This window comes from Dasypus novemcinctus, chromosome 25 (assembly GCF_030445035.2).
Source record: "Dasypus novemcinctus isolate mDasNov1 chromosome 25, mDasNov1.1.hap2, whole genome shotgun sequence".
NCBI lineage: Eukaryota > Metazoa > Chordata > Mammalia > Cingulata > Dasypodidae > Dasypus > Dasypus novemcinctus.
Genome location: NC_080697.1, coordinates 10,981,040 through 11,002,400, shown reverse-complemented (window position 1 = coordinate 11,002,400; position 21,361 = coordinate 10,981,040). Strand labels below are relative to the sequence as shown.

Below are 21,361 nucleotides of genomic sequence, written 5' to 3'. Positions count from 1 at the left end.
CTGATTTCATTCAGACCCTTCTGAAATTTTCTCTTTCACCAAAGATGTGTCTCCCTGTTTCTCCCTACTCTTGAGAGGTTTTGTTTGTTTGTTTTTGTTTTTGTTTTCTTGTAATTCTGTAATACAGAATAGCTGAATAGTCTTAGATATCCAGTATTTCTTTGTGGCTTTTCCTTCTAGGTATATTGAAATTGATTTTTTTAATCCTTAAATACTGTCTTTGGCCCAGGGTTTTACATTTTAGTGACTCTTCATATTTTTTTCTCCTTATTTAGAAATGGAGTCAGAAATCAAGGGAGAAATTCCTGTGCATGAGGAATTCATTTTATGTTGTGGAGTAGAAACCCAGGTTCTAAAATGTGGCCCCTGGACTGATCTCTTTAGTGATCAAAGTGCCAGTAAACCTAAGCTGCTTATTTTCATTATTACTGGTAAGTATGAAAATGAATGATAAGACTTTATACTGATACTTATAACTATTTCTGGTTTTTAAAATCCTCTTATGTATTAATCATTGCAAATTTGGTAAATATAGAAAATTTTATGAATGGGGAGATATCAGTCCGTTAATACTTTCAGTGGCTAGATTTTTTGTTTTTTGTTTTTTCTTTTTTTGGTGGCTAGGTTTTTGTTTTTCTGTGCATTTCTAATATGTATATTATGTTGTCTATTTTATGTATTTATGTATTTTACTGATACTTATTACTATTGCTGATTTTTAAAATCCTCTTATGTATTAATCATTGCAAATTTGGTAAATATGGAAAATTTTATGAATGGGGAGATATCAGTCTGGTAATACTTTTGGTGGTTAGGTGTTTGCTTTCTATGCATTTATAATATGTGTATTATGTTGTCTATTTTATGTATATATATGTGTGTATATATAGGTAAAGATTGGAAGTATACCATACATATGGTTTTTCTTTAAACACATTTTATTGATATAAACAAAGCATACAATTCCTCCAAAGTGTATACTCAATGGTATTTGATATAATCACATAGTTGTGCTCTTCAATCATTATTAGAGAATTAGAGTCATCTCTCTTATAATCTGCTTTTATTCTTAACCATATTTGGAATATTTAGAATTTTATCAAATATTTTTGAAAGTTTTCTAACTAACTTTTTCTTCTCATTTCAAGATAATTGTGTTTACTGTAAATGTTTATTCTGGGATTTGACAGCTGGATCACTTGTGACCTTTGTTAGACCATTGGCAGTATATTAAGAATAGATGCTTGCTTATGTGTATTTGAAGCAGTTTTTTTATTCATGAATGTGTTTGAACGTTTATGTTTATAATCTATTTGGGGCTCTTGTTCTGCAAACTGCCATTTTGAAACCCTTACTCCTTTTTTAGTTGTTATCAATGTTTTTCTCACTGGGTTTTTAATAGTTCTTCATATTTAAAATAAAATTGTATTTTGTCTATCATATGTGACAAAAATCTTTCCTGACTTGTCTTTTTTTCATTATTATTAAAAAGTTTATTATTTGTATCAGTGTTACAAATTACTCAGTTAACAACTACAATAACATTAATCTGCTTTGGTCAGTGATTACATTCCCCCTCCCCTATTTTTGTTCATTCCTCAATCTTGAGGGGTTTGGGACGATGTTTGTCCTGACTCCTTCAGGCTGAGAAGGGGCATAGATATTATGAGGCAAAGGAATGGAATTGTTTTGTTTGCAGTTGAAGAAACTATCCTTGTTTTACTGGAGGGGCTGGCCCTTCCTTCTCATTTAGTTGATTGTCCAAGGCTTACCTGAGGGACCAGAGCATGGGAGTTGACCAAAGATCTGCTAGGTTTCAGGGCTCAACGGGCATATGAACAGGCTTGTCTTTTGACTACATTTTTAGTATTTCTTTGTTGTATAGAAAGTTTCAATATAGTCTATATTATCAGTTTCTTCCTTTACGACTTCTGGGTCTATGGCTTTCTTAGAACAGCCTTCCCTACTTGAAAATTGTGAAACAATCTTCCTTTGTTTCCTCTAGTGTTTTTATAGTTTCATTTTTAACCTTTAATTCTGCCATATCCAGAATTTATTTTAATTGTAGGGATTAAGGAAGGGACCCAGCCCCCACTCCCCTTAGATAACTATACCTGGCCTGTTTCTGTTTATTATATCATCTGTCTTTCTGTACTGATTTGATATGCTAACTTTATTATCAAGTTGATGAGTCTGTTTCTGTATACTCTGTCTCTGCATGTACTCTTCATGTTTTCAAATAGGTGTAGTTTATAATACTTTTAAGTATCTGGTTGAACTTGTCTTCGTTCACTTTTGTTCTTTTGCAGAATAAATTTTGGCTCCTCACATGTTTACTTTTCCATATGATCCTTACTATCAGCTTTTCTAGTGCTGGTATATATCCTCAGAGAAAACGTTTCCAACGTGGTCTGTTCTTTTGCTAACTGAAATACTTATTTCTCCATTTTTTGAGTTTTCAGTCTTAGATTTTATTTATAGACTTCTTCCATGGAGGATAAGAATTAACATTCTTATACTTCTGCTCCCCATACACATTATCGTCCCCCTACCCCCTAATCTTGTGAGTTTGCCTATATTGTATATTATGGTTATATCAGTATTCAGTGCCTTTATCATTATGACTGTGTACCTGTTTACTGTTAAGTCTATACGGTATTATGATTGTATTTTCTTTCTGGGGTATCTCTCTTTTGTTTGCCTGGGTTACAAGTTGATCTCTCTTATTTCCTTAGTTTTCTGTTTTAAATGCTCATTTATTCTAAAACTATTCTCTAAAAATAAAAAAAAGAAAGCAAATCCTCTCATACATTTGAGTAATTAGTTTCTTTTTCTCCTAGAACTATCCCTCCCAGACTCTGTTCTTTGACTCCATTTTGGACTGATCGCTCTTCAGGCCTGCTGCACGGCTGTCAACCTAGGCTGTCAACCTAGTGATTCGCTTCACTATCTCCTGGATTGAATCTCTTATTTCCTGAATCCCATACTTCCTTATTTTCATCTTTCTTGCTTTGTTCCCTTGTTTTTGGTAAAGTGCATCTTCTAGTAGCTTTCTGAGAAGAGGTATGTGGAAAGTAATCCTTTAAAGACCTAGTATATCAGAAAATACCTTAGAATTCTAGATTGAAAGCCATTTTTTCCTTAGAATTTTGAGTACATTACTCATTGTTTTCCAGGGTTCAGAGCTACTTTTAAAAAGTTTCATGTCATTCTGGTTCTTGATTTTTTGTGTGTGCCCCACTCCACCCTCAACCTTACTCTAAGATTCTGCAATTTTATAGTGAATTGTACAGTGGAATATTTTGGTATGGGTGGTTTTACATTGTTCCTGGCATTTTTGGGCCCTTTAAATATAGAAACTCATGTACTTCAATTCTAAGAGCTCTTTTTTCCCCTCTTTTTTAATAGTCTCTTGTTTCATTGATGCAATATATTTTTTGGCTTCTTGCACTGCTGCAGTTTTCATTGTGTTCTTTTTTTTTCTTCTGTTTGCATTAGCCTATTTTTCCTCACGTTTGGTTATCCTTTTAATCCATTTCTTTTTCAAAGCAAGGTACAAAAAACTGAGTTGAATCTGTATATGGGGATGGATGGGCCTTCTCCATAGATGAGCTTGGGTGACCAGTTGTTATCCTGGTTTCCCCATGATTGAATGGTTTCCCAGGATATAGAACTTTGAGTGCTGAAACTGGGGCAGTCTTGGGCAAACTGAATGAGCCTTGCTCTAGGATGATTGAATAGCAACCCAGAATTTCATTGGGCAACTTCAGCTTTTATATCTATAGCTGTTTCTTGGATTGTTCTGTTTTCCCAGAAAGGAATCCTCGGTCTGCTGTTGGAAGCCTTGCTGGTAATGTTTCAGAACTGAATGGGAGAAAGGAGGCTGGATATTTTACCTTTTAGTAACGCTTAGTCTAACCATGTTCTCAGTGTGGTACTTCTTTTCTCCTCTGACCTTGGGTTCCTGATTTAAAATCTCTCTTTAGTTTAACCTCTTTCGTTAGTAAACTTCCAATCTTCTGTCAGGATGTAACTATTTTTTTTTAAAGTGGTCTGGCAACATCTATTAAAATTAAAAATACATATGCTCTGCCTTTAGTATGTGAGTGCTATTTGAAACTGTTTGATAGAGCAGAGATTTAGAGACCACAGGAGAGTGAGTATAGGATTAGAGAATAAGTAGAAACATTATCTTGAATTGGAGAAAGGATATCCTTCTGAGGCTGGAAGGAAGGAGGTGAAGTTGATTACTGAAATGGAGAAGTGTGGAGGTGGGTTGGAGGAACACGAAGTAACTCCTCTTTCTTGACCTCTCTTTTCCTTGTGAAGTAAGAGTTGAGGTCATTTGTTGAGAGTGAGGATGGCAGAGGGCCATAGGGGCTTTGAGGAACGTGGTCAGCGTATAGAATAGGAGATCTGCAGAATGGAAAGAATTGTCTACCAAACACAAATGGATGGGTTTTTGAGCAGCATGGTGATCGAACAACAAGGTGTATTGGAAATGAGGTCTGAAAGCGCAGAAGGGTGAGCTGGAGAAGAGCTTTCAGATTTCGGATGCTTTGACTTTTAACTTGGTGTGGTAATGAAAAGATTTAGACCTGTGGTTCTTAAAGTAGATATCAGGGCCAGTAGCATATCCCCTGAAAACTTGTTAGAATTGCAAATTATTGGACCCTATCCCTGGCCTACTGAATCTGAAACTCTGGGGGTGGGGCAGTCTGTTGGACCAAGCTCTCCAGGGCGCTAAGAGGGTGGTGCTGCTGACCTAGGGTGTGGCGGTGGGAATTGCTATTCAGGTTTAATGTAGGTGAAGTTCTTTGCATTTGTATTGATGAGTTATAGGATTCAGCTTTTGGCTCATTCAATCCATCTAAATTTTGAAATCACCTCAAATTTGAAATGGCAAGTTAAAGTGTCATTTAAGGGTCAAGGTTGTCAGGAAATGTGACTAAAACATTAATAGATGTTTTAGAGGAGAAGTTGTTGCAGTAAGTGAAATAGCAGGCATAACAGGCAGCCGGTTCCATTTCCCCACCCAGAAGTACTCGTTCACTCACTAATTATTATGAAGGCTAGGGAGACTGTTATAAAAGTCTGCTCTCACTGAGGTGTGTGAAATATAGGAGTGTACAGTAGGGCCTCTACTGAAAAGGCTTGAAAGAAAGAAAGACCACAGGGCAGAACCAGGTTTTTGATGGGGTTACAAGATAGTGGGAGCATTCAGTGAAGACACTGGGATGGAGAGAAGCTTCAAGCATTCATTCTTTGGTAGTCTCATTGTTTTACAGTGCTTTGACAATTTTAGATCACATTTCATTGCCTAATGTTCTTTAATGTTTGCCTTTCTTTTGCTGCCCTTGGTCCTTTTCCTTGGAGTTTCCTCGAGCTGTAGGATGTGCTTCTCATTGGTTAGTAGGATCTAGAATTGAATTTTTGTGGGAATAATGGAATCATGTGAAGTGTTTTGTGCTGTGGGTATGTTAGTGGAACGCTCTGGGTTTTAGGTTCTTGACTATGTCGCATAAAGCAATTTAAAGACACGCCACAGGGTAGGCAAGGGAGTAAAGAGTTTATTAAGAAATGAGAAAAAAGAAGAGTACACACCTGAGGCATGGGCCTGGGCTGTGCTATAGGGTGAGACGTTTGTGTGGGGGGGGGCTGAGGTAGGCCTTTTAAGGCCTTTTCTCCTCCCCTTTCCCATATTAAGGAAGGGATCTCAGCTACCTGCTGTCCTGATTAGGTTGCCTTTCTACCTTCACCAGTCAGCTTTCAGGGAACCATTGGGGAGGCGTTTCTGTTTGGAGTTATCTGGGGCTTCTTTTGAGCCAGGGAGTTTCACGTGGGACCTCATGACCAGAGTCTTTGGTGTTGTTTCAGCTGTAAAGTTTATAGCTTTGTTCTCAGTCAGCTGCTTTCCCTCCGGGGGCTTCTGGGCGGGGTCTGTGTTCAGACTAGGGACCTTCCCTGTTTCCTATATTAACCTGCCTCAGGTACAGTGGGCATAGTAATTGGAGATAGAGCAGACAAGGCTTAATCAATGAGCCTCAAGTTCTGTCCACATGATGGCCTTCTATCTAGATGCTGTGTGATTACCAGAAGCCACTGGCTCATGTGGTTATGTGGTAGTGTTTGCTCCCTACGGAATTACTTGGAAGGCAGGAAAGAAGTTGATTGTTGCAGTGTTGAACAGAGTTTATTGACAATTGGGTCTGGGATCACCACACCCTCCATTATATGTTGCTCAGGCATTTGACTACATGTGTGTTTAAGCTTGTGTTTCTAACACAATTTGATACAAATCTTTGATAAAATATTTTACTTGCATCTCTGTTCTGGAATGCTTTGTAACATCCTTACAAATCAATATGTATATCTGATTTTAGTTGCATAAACAAGGGTTTTTTATTTTTCTTTGTGGTTTCCTAACCAGGAAGTTTAGTTCATGGTTGATAAAGTGTAACATAAACCGTAACATTTAAGTGGTGAAGTATGAAATGATACGTAAGCATTTTGCATTGCATTTTCTGCTGCTGTCTCTGCTTCAAGTTGGATTTTCATGTTACTGGCCATACATTCATTTTGAAAGGATTTACCTGTGTGCCCTACCAGTTGCTGCTTAGTGCCACTGCAGATACTATCCACCAAGAGATAACAAATTAAGCTAAAAGGCAACAAAGACATTTATTTGTGGTCTTAGAATTGCAATTTGGGGAACACAGATTCTGGTAGCAAGCCAAATTATGTCCTGTCCTGGTGCTTCCAGGCAAGAGTTTTTAAAGAAAAAGATGATTACATAAGTCATTTGTGATTTGTAAATAAACAGGGGGCTCCAGATGTCCTTTAAGTTAGATAATTTACTGATTTCTTTATCTTGTGGTTTGTTTATAGTTTATGGTTTTGAGGATCACTGTTGCTTGAGGCTTTGCATACTTTAGCAGTTTGTGATATCTGGCTCAGATTTGTATAGGAGAAACCTCCAGAATGACCTCCTGACTCCATTTAAAATCTCTTAGCCATAGTAACTTTATTTTACTTTTAAGAAACTTAATCTTTTAGGTTAGGTTAAGAAGACTTACTTAATAAGAAAAAAAGAATAATCAGGTCATTTATGTTGATTGAGTTTCTCTACTTATTATATGATCCTATAAGAAGTAATAGAATTAGGAAGATGATGATTTTGAGTTGGAAAGAAACAGGAGGGAGTTTGCAGTGCAAGTCCAAGGAAGAGAGAGATACACTATATCAGTTGAAGAAAAAATAGAAACCCCATGATCACCTCAGTAGATGCAGCAAAAGCATTTGACCTTGTCCAAAATTCTTGTATATTAAAAAACACTCAGCAAACTAGGGATAGAAGGGAACTTCCACACCTGATAAATGGCATCTACTTAACTCATACTTAACAGCTAACCTTCTATCTAATGGTGGAAAGTTAGTGTGTCTGCTCTCATCATTTCTACTCAACATTGTACCATAGGTTCTAGCCAAGGCAGTTAGATAAGAAAAAGATACAAAGGCATCCAATTTAGAAAGGAAGCAGTAAAACTGTCTCTGCTTGTGGTGACATGTATTTTGTATGTAGAAATCCTAAAGGATTCACTAAAAAAACAGTTAATAAATGAGCTCAGTAAGGTTGCAGGATGCACGACCTGTGTGTGTGTGTGTGTGTGTTTGTGTGTGTGTGTGTGTATATATATAAACAACTGTGTTTCTATATACTTTCAGTGAACAATCTTAAAATGAAATACAGGGAACAATTCCATTTATAACAAGATTAGAAATAAAAGGTTAAGACTAAATTTAACAAAGGAACTGTAAAATGTATATCCTGGAAGCTATAAAACATTGTCTAAAGATATTAAAGATCTAAATAAATAGAAAAAAATACCATGTTCATGGATTAGAATAATCAGTGTTGTTAAATTGGCAATATTCCCCAAATTGATCTACAGATTCAGCAAAATATATCTATGAAAATCCTAGCTGACTTCTTAGAAATTTATTTATACAAGCTTGTTCTAAAATGCATATGAAATTCTCGGATGAGATTAGTGAAGCAGTTTTGAAAAATAAGAAGTTGTAGGACTCACTCAACCTGATATCAAAACTTAAGTACAGGAAGCGGACTTGGCCTAATGGTTAGAGTGTCCATCTACCACATGGGAGGTCCGCGGTTCAAACCCCGGGCCTCCTTGACCCGTGTGGAGCTGGCCCATGCGCAGTGCTGATGCGCGCAAGGAGTGCTGTGCCACTCGGGTGTCCCCACGCAGGGGAGCCCCACCTGCAAGGAGTGCGCCCCGTAAGGAGAGCCACCCAATGCGGAAGAAAGTGCAGCCTGCCCAGGAATGGTGCCGCACACACAGAGAGCTGACACAACAAGATGATGCAGCAAAAAGAAACACAGATTCCCATGCTGCTGACAGCAACAGAAGTGGACAAAGAAGAATACACAGCAAATAGACACAGAGAACAGACAACTGGGGGGCAGGGAAGGGAGAGAAATAAAATAAATCTTTAAAAAAAAAACTTAAGTACAGGGTGACATCATCAAGATGGCAATATAAGATATCCTCTGAAAAGTTTTCCCTCAGAAACACCTAATAAAAGGGCAAATACCACTTGCTTAGAGCTTCAGAGAATGATAGAAACTGGAGAAAGACTATACAAACACTTAATCAAAGGGGAAAAAAAGTCCCACCAAAGAAGAATGTGACTTGAACATGATAGTCTGGCCACTCCTTCTCATCATTCCCATGACTTTAGAGTAAACAGTGGCCCCACTGTCGCCCAGGCACCTCCAGCTATAGTCGCAGACCATGGAACCACTCATGACAGCAAGTAAGAACCACACAGTCATTTAGGCACAGGGACTTAATGCCACATAGACCAAAGGCAGAGCCAAAGCATTTGGCAAGTGTTTACATACAAAAGGACCCTGTTTTAGTCAGCCAGAGGGGTGCTGATGCAAAGTACCAGAAATCTGTTGGCTTTAATAAGGGGATTTACTTGGGGGTAAAAGCTTACAGTTCCAACACCAAATCAAGGCATTAACAGAGATGCTTTCTTAACATTGTTAGCCACTGTTGATCCTGGTGTGTTGCAACATAGAATTAGGAAGATAATGTGAATTAGGAAGGTGATCTCTGTGAGGTTTCTCCTTCCCCTCTTAGCTTCCTCTTTCAGGCTCAGCTGCACTGCTTTCTTTCCAGTTTCAGTTGCAAGCTGGCATAGGACTTGTCTCTTAGGGCTTCCTCTCTCCTGGCACAGGGCTTGTTTCTTTCTGGGCCTTCTATATCACTCTTGGCTGTTCTGCTCTCTTCCTGATCTCAACTGTAAGCTATCAGGCAAATGAATGGCTCAACTCTTCCTGGTGCCTCAGCTATTTGAGCCTTCTTCCTGTCACATGGCAGAATAAAAAATGGCAGAGCCCTCTTTTCCTGTGTGTCTCTTCATGTGAGTCTGTTTATTTCAGACCCAGCAAGGGGGCAGGTACTCAACCTGAGTCACACCGTACTGACATAGTCAAATCAAAAGACCTAATCTTGATAAAGATAAATGAGTTTATATGGCTTAGAGACTTCAGAGTGAGTCAGGAGGTGATCCCAGAGATTACAATTATGCACACATCTCAGCAGGATCCCATTGAGTGCCACAGAAACTATTGTCTCAAATGCAGGGCTCCTGAGGGCTCTGGAGACATCCAGATGCCATAGGCAGGACTGACAGCTCAGGAGTTTGGTACCCTGCCAGTGGACCCTACTTTGGGACTTACACTCCCCAGTATGACAGAGTTGCACTCATTTGTGGTTCTCTATGCATGGCTCTTCTGCCCCTTCTATTTGAACCTATAATTAGTACTAGAGTTGATAGGTTTATGTCCAAGAGACTTAAATCTTCGAGCTGTCCATGTTCCAGTCAGGCCCTGAATCTCAGCAGAGTTGCAACACCTACTCTCCAGTTCATTGGACACACCCAGGACAACAAATAAGGAGATAAAGATGGACAATGACCATCCCAAGGAACAGAGAGAGTCTGCAGCTATGAGCAAGATAGTCCCATCCATCTGCCTCATGGGATCTAAGCTCCCTTTCAGTTAGAGGAGGAGGGGGAATCACCATCCCAGGATCCTCAGGATTGGGGAATGAATGATGGACTAGAGTAGACTTACTGTTATTCTACTATAGACTTATTGGTATTCTAGCAATGGAAGAACTTATATCATTGATGTAGAGGCTTTGGCTACTGGAGGTCTGAGGGGAGGGAAAGGGAAAAATAGTTATGATATGGGGGCACTTTCGAGACATTAGAATTGTCTGAATGACATTGCAATGACAGATGCAGGCCATTCTATATCTTGTTATAACATACAAAATTGTTTAACCCGTTTAAACTATAACATAACCTATAAACCACATTCATTTGCAGTGTTCCAATATGTATTCATCAGTTGTAACAAATGCACCACAGTAATGAAGGATGTTAATGTGGGAAATCTTGGGAGGGGTAGGGAGTGGGGCATATGGGAATCCCCTACATTTTTTATGTAACATTTATGTAATCTAAGTATCTTTAAATATATATAATATGAAAAGTATTTGTTTAAGAAAAAAAGCCCTAATCTTTTTTTTTTTTTAAAGATTTATTTATTTATTTCTCTCCCCTTCTCTCCCCCCACCCCAGTTGTCTGTTCTCTGTGTCTATTTGCTGCATGTCCTTTGTCCACTTCTGTTGTTGTCAGCGGCATGGGAATCTATGTTTCTTTTTGTTGCGTCATCTTGTTGTGTCAGCTCTCCGTGTGTGCGGTACCATTCCTGAGCAGGCTGAACTGACACAGCACTCCTTGCGCGCATCACCACTGCTCAGGGCCAGCTCCACACGGGTCAAGGAGGCCCGGGGTTTGAATAGTGGACCTCCCATGTGGTAGATGGACGCCCTAACCACTGGGCCAAGTCCGCTTCCCAGAAAGCCCTAATCTTAACATGTAATCTAATCAAAGGCCTCCCAACTGAATTTAATGTGTGTCTCACCCAGATGAGTAGATTAGTTTACAAACATAATCACTCTCTTTTTGGGATTCATAAAAAAAAATCTCAGACTGCCACACACATTAAAGTAATCAGATGCCCAGACATCAGCAAAAAATCACAAGCCATACTAAGAAACAGGATGATATGGTTCATTCAAGTAAATAAATTAAAACCTCAGATGAAACACAGACTTTGGTATAACTAATCAAAGATGTTCAAACATTTCCTAAATCAACTCAAGGAGTTAAAGGAAAATATGGATAGAAATAAACTAAATATAGATGTAGAGCTAAATGAGACAATGTGAAAAAAAGAATTAGAATGTTTATGAAGGAACAGCACTTATGAATATGAAATACAATAATGGAGATTTAAAAATACATAAGAGGCATACAGCTGCAGATTTGAACAGGCAGAAGAAAGAATCAGTGAACTACAAGGCAGGACAATCAAGTTAATAGAGTCAGAAAAATGGAAAAGAATAGGAAAAAACTGATTAGTGTCAAAGGGACCTGTATAATAGCATGAAGCATACCAACATACATAACATGGAAGTCTCAGAGGAGAAGAAAAGGGGGCAGAAAAAATATTTGAAAAAATAATGACCCCAAAATTCCCAATTATGGTGCAAGACAAAGAAACAAAACAAAACAATAACAAAACCATGTCCAAGGTATGCAATGTACTCCAAGAGGGTAAGCCCTCATAGAGCTATTCCAAGACACATACAAATCAAAATATAGTAAACCAGAGATAAAGAGAAAATTCTGAAAACAGCAAGGGAAAAGTGATTCCTTACGTACAAGGGATCCTCAGTCAGAGTGAGTACTGATTTCTCAAAATAAACCAAGGGGTGAAAAGGTGGTGTATGATATATTTATCAGCCAGCCAGAAATTCCTTATCTGGCAAAACCATTCTTCAAAACAGAGGGAGTGTTCAAGACATTTCATGAATAAGCAAAACTGAGATAGTTTATCACCAAAAGACCTGCCTTATAAAAATTGCTAAAAGGAGAGCTTTAAGTTGAAAGGTAAAGATAGGAGAGAAGAGCTTGGAGCAGTATGAAGAAGTGAAGATCTTATGAAGGTAACTAAGTGGTTAAATGCAAAACTCAAGAGTATTGTGTCCTTAATATATAACTGTGTTCTTTTTTTCCTAAAAGAGGATATAATTGAATAAAATATTTTTCCTTATAATGGACATGCAAAATATAAAGAGGTGTTATGTGACAAAAGAAACATGAAGAGGAGGAAAGGAGCAGAGAATGTGTATGTTATTGAAGTTGGAATCTTTTCAAACTAGTGAAGATTTATATTGTTTAAAACATTACCCAGGTAACCACAAAGTATTTTAAAAATATATAGAAATGGAAATGAGAAAGGGATCAGTTGGTTATATCACAAAATATCTAAACATAAAAGAGGCTGCAATAAAGGAAAAGAAAGATAAAGACAAAGCAGATTTAAGACATAAAAAAAACAAAGGGCAAAGTGAAGTAAGTGCTGCCTTACATGTAATAACACTGAATGTTAATGGATTTAACTCCTCCCCAATGAAAATACAAAGATTTGAAGAATGGATTAAAAAGTACAATCCAACCATATGATGTTTGCAAGAGTACTCACCTTAGACAAAAAGACACAAATAGGTTTAAAGTGAAAGGATAGAAGATATTCCATGCAAATAGTAGCCATCTATACTAATCTATACTAATATTGAACAAAATAATCGTTGAGTCAAAAGCTTTTATGAGAGACAAAGATATTATATGTTAATAAAAGGGTCAATCCGCCAAGAAGAAATAACAATCATAAACAGTTATGTAAAACATAACGGCAAAAACGAGGGGAGACATAGATACCACTACAGTAATAATTGGAGACTTCAATATCAGTTATATCAATGGATAGAACATCTAGATAGAAGTTCAGCATGGAAATAAAGAACTCGAACAACGTGATAAATGAACTAGACTTAACAGACATACACAAGTACTGTCCTCTTCCCCTACAAAAACAGGTTACACATTCTTCTCAAGGGCACGTGGCTCATTCTCCAGGATGGACCACCAGTTGGTCCAAAAAAAAAAAACGAAAGTAATTTTTAAAAGATTAAAACTAAAGAATCTTCTCTGTCCACAATGAAATTAATCTAGAAATCAATAATGACAGACAACTGGAAAATCCACAAATACATGGAAATTAAACAACGCATGTAAGCAATCAATGGGTCAAAGAAGAAATCACAAGGCAGATCAGGAAATATCTTGAGATGAATGAAAATGAGGTCACAACATTTCAAAACTTATGGAATTTGGGAAGAGTAGTGCTCAAAGGGAAATTTATAGCCTTAAATGGTTACATTTAAAAAAGAAAAAATAACTCAAGTCAGAGACCTAACCACACACCTGGAGGAACCAGAAGAAAGAATAATGAAGTACAGCTTAAGTGAAGTGAGCAGAGTGAAGGAAATAAAGATTAGAGCAGAAATAAAAGAGAATTAAAAAATAAAAAACAATAGAATAAACAAAATCTAGCAAATGGAATCCAGCAGCACATTAGAAGAATTATACAGCATGATCAATTAGGATTTATCCCAGGTTTGCAAGGGTAGCTCAACATAAAAAAAAGTACTGTTATATACTACATTAACAGAATGAAGGAAAAACAAGAAACCACATCATTTTCATTGATGAAGAAAGGGCATTTGAAAAAAATCCAGCACCCCCTTCTTGAAAACACTTGGAAAACATCCTTAACATGATAAAGAGCATATATGAAAAACCCGTAACTAACAGACTTCTTAATTATGAAAGACTGAAAGCTTTCCTGCTAAGATCAGGAACAAGATAAAGATGTGCACTGTCACCACTGTTACTCAGCATTGTATTAAAAGTCTAGCTAGAGCGTTAGACAATAAAAAAAAATAAAAGGCATCCAAACTGGAAAAGAAGTAAAACTTTTACAGATGACATTGTCCTATATATAGCAAGTCTCGAAAAAATGTACACTAAAGCTACCAGTGCTAATAAATTCAGTAAAGTGGCAGAGTACAAGATCAACATGCAGAAGTCAGTAGTGTTTCTAACATTACTAATGAGCAATCTGAAGATGAAATCAAGAAAAAAATCCCATTTACAATAGCAAATAAGGAATCAAATATCTAGGAATAATTGTAACCAACGATGTAAATGACTTCTACATGGAAAACTACAAAACATGCTAAAACAAATCCAAGAAGACCAAAATGAATGGAGGGGCATTCCACAGTCATGGATTGGAAGACTAAATATTGCCGAGTCAGTTCTTTGAAAAGTGATTTACAGATTCAGTGCAATCCCAATAAAAATTCTAACACCCTGGGAAGAGAACTTGGCTTAATGGGTAGGGCATCCACCTACCACATGGGAGGTCCATGGTTCAAACCCTGGGCCTCCTTGACCAGTGTGGAGCTGGCCCATGAGCAGTGCTGATTCGCGCAAGGAGTGCCCTGCCACGCAGGGGAGTCCCCCGCGTAGGAGAGCCCCATGCCCAAGGAGTGCAGCCTGCCCAGGAATGGTGCCGCGCACACGGAGAGCTGACACAAGATGACACAACAAAAAGAAACACAGATTCCTGGTGTCGCTGATAAGGATAGAAGCGGTCACAGAAGAACATGCAGTGAATGGACACAGAGAGCAGGCAACTGGGGCGGGGGGAGGGGAGAGAAATTTTAAAAAAAAATTCTAATACCCTACTTTGCAATAATACAAAAATCAATCAATCATCAAATTTATTTGGTAGGGTAACGGGCTCTGTAGAGCCAAAACCATCTTATGAAAGAAGAGTGTAGTCAGAGCACTCACACTTGACTAAAACTTATTACAAAGCTACAGTGGTTGAAACAGCATGATACTGGCACAAGAATTGATATATAGACCAATGAAATCGAATTGAGAGTTCAGAAATATATCATCACATCTATGCTCTCCATCCCCTTTTTTAACAAGGGTGCCAAGTCCACTCAATAGGGGAAGAATAGTCTTTTCAACAAATGGTGGGGAAAACTAGAACTCCATATACAAACGAGTAACTGGAACACCTGTCTCACCCCAAAAATTAACTCAAAATGGATCAAATACCTAAATAAAAGAACAAGGATTATAAAACTCCTAGAGGTAAACATAGGGAATCATCTCTAAGACCTTGTGTTAGGGAATGGTTTCTTATACCTTACACTAAAAGCACAAGCAACAAATGAAAAATAGATAAATGGGACCTCATCAAAATGAAATACTTCTGTTCATCAAAGGACTTTTATCATGAAGGTAAAAAAACAACCTATAGAATGGATAAATTTCGATACCACATAAAAGTAAGGGTTTTAAAAAATATCCAGAAAATAGGGAAGCAAATTTGGCTCAACTGATAGAGTATCCGTCTACCACATAGGAGGTCCAGGGTTCAAACCCAGGGCCTTTCGACCTGTGTGGTGAGCTGGCCCACCCGCAGTGCTGATGTGCGCAAGGAGTGCCTTGCCATGCAGGGGTGTCCCCCGGGTTGGGGAGCCCCACGCACAAGAAGAGCTGCCCTGTGTGAAAAAAGTGCAGCCTGCCCAGGAGTGGCGTCGCACATACTGAGAGCTGACGCAGCAAGATGACTCAACAAAAAGAGACACAGATTCCTGGTGCTGCTGACAAGAATGCAAGTGGATACAGAAGAACACACAGTGAATCGATACAGAGACCAGACAATAGGGGGTGGGGAAGGGGAGAGAAATAAATAAAAAATAAATCTTTAAAATAAATAAAATATCCAGAATTTACAAAGAAATCCTAAACATCAACAAGACAAAGACAGCCTGATTAAAAATGAGCAAAGACATGAATAAATATTTCTTTAAAGAAGATATGCAAATATCCCAAAAGCACATGAAAATGTGCTCAACATCATTAGATATTAGGTAACTGCAAAACAAACCACAATGAGATACCACCTCAAACCCATGAGAATGACTGCTATTAAAAAAAAAAAGAAAAATAGCAAATGTTGGAGAGGAACATTCATTCATTGTTGGTGGGAATGTAAAATGGTGCAGCCACTGTGGAAAGTGGTTTGGTGGTTCCTCAGATGTTATGTATAGAATTGCCATATGACCCAGCAATCCCACTTCTTGTAAAATATCCAAAAGAGTTGAGAGCAGATACTTAAACTGATATTTGCATAGTGATTCTCATAAGCCACCTTTATTCACAATTTTTTTTGAAGATTTATTTCTCTCCCCTTCCCCCTCCCCCCCACAGCTGTCTGCTGTCTGTGTCCATTAGCTATGTATTCTTCTGTGACCGCTTCTATCCTTATCAGTGGCACCAGGAATCTGTGTTTCTTTTTGTTGTGTCATCTTGTGTCAGCTCTCCATGTGTGCAGTGCCATTCTTGGGCAGGCTGCACTTTCTTTCGCGCTGGGCGGCTCTCCTTGCGGGGCACACTCCTTGCACGTGGGGCTCCCCTGCTTGGGGAACACCCCTGCATGGCAAGGTACTCCTTGCGTGCATCAGCGCTGCTCATGGGCCAGCTCCACATGGGTCAAGGAGTCCCAGGGTTTGAACAGTAGACCTCCCATGTGGTGGCCTCCCTTTATTCACATTTGATAAAAGATGAAAGCAAACCATGTGTCCATCACAGAGGAATGGTTAAGGAAAATGTGCTGCATACATAAAATGGATTGTTATGCTGCTGTGAAAAAGAATGATACTTGCGACAATGTGAATGAACCTAAAATAACAAGAGGTTAGGGAGAATGTTGCCACCTCACTCTACTAAGGGGGTTGAGACTCTACTCCAGAGATTGGGTAAAGTGTGACCATTACCCCAATGTTCTTGGAGGGTAAAGTCTAGAGCTTGTTTGCCACCCTCATGCTTGTTGGGCAAGCCTGTGGAAAGAGTGGACCCCCAAAATTCCCAAGTAGGAAAAGAAACCATCGTCTTAAGAATGACTCTCAGAGTTTGAAATCTAATGAAGTATCCCCTGCAGGTTTTCAGAACTGTTGGGAACTAGTGACTCATGTTTCCCTAAGTTTCACAGGTTTACAGCCAGAAGGAACTTTGCCCCAAGGCTAACTTCAGTTCTATAAACTGATTGTGATGTGATTTTGTACTTAGCATTGTTACAGATTTAAGTTTTGTTTTGTATTTTTAAATATTGTAATGTCTTTTTGGAACTCAGAGGGTAGAATATGGCAGTTTGAGATTATTTTTGTTTATATGCCCAAAATGAGAAAGATTATGCTTGTAAACTAGCCTATTCCTCTGGGTGTGATACCCTTTGATTGTATTAAATTCAAAGATTTTAAGTTTACTTAATAAAATCAATTTAGGGCCTTTGATTTGACCACATCAGTAGGGTGTACCTCAGGGTTAAGTCCCTGCCTCCTTCGTGGGCTGCTATAAATGGACACTCACTCAAGAAGACCCACAGAAGAGGAGAGAACTTAGTCATTTTGGTTTTGCCAAATGACAGAAAGGAGAAGGCTCAAACAGCTAAAGCCCTGAGAATGAGACATTTGCCTTATAGTTTGCAGCCAAAGAGAATAGAGTTGCTGAGCAGCTGAGAAGGGCCAAGAGTTCAGGCAGAGATCCCCCACCATCTTGCTTCAGCACATGGCACTGACTTTGGTGAGAAAGCAGCCTTGAGTTGAACTCTTTAGGGCCTTGAAACTGTAAGCAGTTATCCCAAATAAATACCCTTTATAAAAGCCAACAGATTCCTGGTACTTTGCATCAGCACCCCTTTGGCAGACTAATACAGGAGGTATACTGGAGTTCTATTTATATTTCCGTATTATTTTTGTAACTTTCCTGTAAATATGAAGTTATTTCAAAATTAAAAGTTCAAAAAAATTCCCAGAAGGGATAAGATTGCCACTCTTCACTGCCATTCCTCACAATAGATCGTCTTGTGTGGCAGCACAACTCAGAGGTAATAGGGTATATCCTCCACAGTCTTGAAAGAATAAATTTATGTTTTCCCTGTCTATGTTTATATATGTAGAGCATAGCTCATTGGTAGTCCTTTTATGCTTCCTTTTAAATGCCTATATATATTAGTGTGTGTGTGTGTGTATATATATATGCTAATTTTAAAGCAACTCTAAATTTTCATTTGAATAAAGCCAAGATCTCCATCTGTCCTCTTTGAGAATCTGGTATGGGAATTGAGGAAGAATTTTCTCTTTTCTATGGCTACAATATTTTACCTCACAGAGCAAGGTGGGGTGTTACAGCAAAAGAATGAAGAATCTTCCAAGTGATTCCTATGTACACACCACATAAATAGATCTGAATTTTAAAAGCCTTCAAAAAATTAAGTACAAAGTAATGGCAATCCAGACACTCTGGTACTGGCATACAGACAACCATATAGAGCAGTGGAAGAGAAGTGAATGTACATAAATACAACCATGTGTATTAGTTTTCTACAGCTGCTGTAACAAAATACCACAAACTTTGGTTTTAAACAATATGATTTTATTTTCTCACCATTCTGGATGCTGAAGTGAAATCAAGGTGTCAGCAAGGCCATGCTCTCTCTGGTGGCTCTTGGGAAGCACCCTTCATTGCTTCTCACTTCTGATGGTTCCTGACAGTCCTTGGCATTTCTTAACTTGTGGCAGCATCTCTCCAGTCTCAGCCTCCATTGTCACATAGCTTTATTACCTGTAGGACCCCTGTGTCTCTAAATCTCTCTTTCCTTTTAAAGATGTTGGGATTTAGGGACCCACCCTAAATCCAGTAACACCTCATCTTAACTTGACTACATGTGGAAGAAACCTATTTTTTTTTTTTAAAGATTTATTTTTTTCTTTCTCTCCCCGTCCCACCGTTGTCTGCTCTCTGCATCCAATCACTGTGTGTTCTGCCTCCACCTGCACCATCCAGTGGCGCTGGAAAACTACATCTCCTCTTTGTTGTGTCATCTTGCTGCATCAGCCCACTGCGTGCGCAGCACCACCCCTGGGCAGGCTGCGCTTCCCTCACACAGGGCAACTCTCCTTATGGGGCGCACACCTTGTGCATGGGGTACCCCTATGCGGGGGTGCCCCTGTGTGGCAGGGCACTCCTTGCATGACACAGCCCTGCATGTGGGCCAGCTTACCACATGGATCAGGAGGCCCCGGGGATCGAACCCTGGACCCTCTGTATGGTAGATGGATGCTCCATCAGTTCAGCCACGTCTGCCTCCCAGTGCAAGAAACCTAATAAGATCATTTTCATAGATACTGGGGTTTTCGACTTCAGTGTATCTTTTGGGGGGACACAGTTCAACCCAAAAGACCATGTGTCTGTGGTCAACTGATTTTCAACAATGCTGTCAAGGCCATTTAATGGAGAAAGGATTGTCTTTCCAACAAATGGCTCTGAGACAACTGGATAACCACATGTGAAAGAATGAAGTTGTACCCTTTTCTCATACCATATTAAAAAATTAACTCAATTTGAATTAAAGACTTAAAATGTAAGTACTGAAACTATTCAGCTGGCACTCCTAGGTATATACACTAGGGAAACAAAAATAGATGTATCTATTTTGCACATGAATGTTTATAACAGCATTGTTTATAATACCCAAAAGGTAGAAACAGTCCAGATGTCTATTAGTGGTTGAATGGATAATCATGGTATATCCATAGAGTGGAATTTTATTCGACCATAAAAGGGAATTAAGTATTGATACATGTTTAACAGTGGATAAGCCTTGATAACATGTTCAAGTGAAAGAAGCCAGTCACAAAAGACCACACATTACACTATTCCATTCATGTGAAATTTTCAGAATAGGCAGATTCTAGAGACAGAAAGCAGATTAATGATTGCATAGGGCTGGGGAATTAGGGAAGTGATAACTAAGGAGTACATGGTGTTTGGTTTTGTTTTATTATCCCCCCCACTTGAGGCTTTTTGCATGCTGTCTGTTCTCTGTCTATTCACTCTGCATTCTTCTGTGTCTGTATTTATTTATTTTTTTACCCCCTGCGGCTTGCTTGCTGCCTCTTCTCTGTCCATTCACTGTGTGCTCTTCTGCGTTTTTTGCCTGTCTCCCTTTCTGTTGGCGTTACTTTGCTGAGCCTGCTTTCTGAGGTGCTTGCAGGCTGGGCAGCATTCTGCAGCATGCGGGGGAGCCGCTGTCACAAGGAGGCCCCGAGACACGAACCCAGGGCCTCCCATATGGTAGACAGGAGCCCAGCTGATTGAGCCACAGCCGCTTCCCACATGGTTTCTTTTTGAGGTAATGAAAATGTTCTAAAATTGTAGTGGTGTATATATTAATTATATACTTTAAATGGGTGAATTGTATGTATTATATCTTTTTTTTTTTTTTTTAAATTTTTTTTTTATTGACTTTGTAATAATATTACATTAAAAATATATATGTGAGGTCCCATTCAACCCCACCCCCCACCCCCCCCACCCCCCCAACAACACTCGTTCCCATCATCATGACACATCCATTGGATTTGGTAAGTACATCTTTGGGCACCTCTGCAAGGTTTCAACAAAAAGTAATACATAGATTCTTGTAAATGATTCAAACTATAAAGCTGAGTCTACCTTACCTTCTGTCATCTCTTTGTCACCCATGCCAATACATTCCTCCAAAGGAAGTACTCTTAATAGTTTGAGATGTATTTTTCCAGATGTTTTCCTGTGCACTTACATATATAAACACAGTTTGGGTTGGGTTTTTAACATAAATGGTATATTGTGCATATTGTTCTAGAATTTGCTTTTTTCACTTATTTTTTTCTCTCTTGGCCTCTACTCTCTTCTATAAGATCCTCCTAGAAATTCTTGTGACTTCTAATGAAAAGGGAGGGCAGAGCTCAGCTTTAGGGAAATGGAATCTGGATGTTTCCTTTATGAATGATTCCATTATTATCCCGAAATGGCATAAAATTAATCTTTAGACTGCAAATAAAGGCATATTACATGATTGAGATAAAATTTTTCACCAACTGTATTAGAAATATCAATAGATTTGGTAATAGATTGTTGGTAAAAGTATGGGAGAAATAGTCAATTTGGCATTCTCTGTTAGAATTTGAAAAGCTCATATCCTTTATCTCAGTTCTAATAATTTATATCCTACATTTACATTTATCTACGAAGAAGCAACATATAAAAGACAATTCATTGCAGAATTGTTTACTTGGCAAAATATTGGAAATAATCTAAAGGGAGTATAGCAAATTGGTAGAATAAACATATATTATCCCACAACTGTTCAAATAAAATGAGGAAGTACTTTGTGTGCTATGAAACAATCTTCAAGTTATATCAGAAAGAGAAAAAAGCAAG

At 38.5% G+C, this 21,361-nt stretch overlaps 1 protein-coding gene across 3 annotated transcripts in view; it reads left to right on the top strand.

The window, feature by feature from the left end:
• LDAH (lipid droplet associated hydrolase) overlaps positions 1-21,361 on the top strand; it is a 224,415-nt gene that overhangs the window by 10,330 nt on the left and 192,724 nt on the right. For 2 of the 3 annotated variants that reach the window (XM_004484777.4, XM_023586434.2), the window contains exon 2: positions 276-431. In XM_004484777.4, coding sequence (XP_004484834.2) covers positions 278-431 — 154 coding nt within the window. In that variant the 5' untranslated portion in view covers positions 276-277. Of the gene's footprint in view, positions 1-275; positions 432-16,654; positions 20,292-21,361 lie in introns of those variants that run through there. The other variant, XM_058287671.2, reaches the window with a different exon arrangement.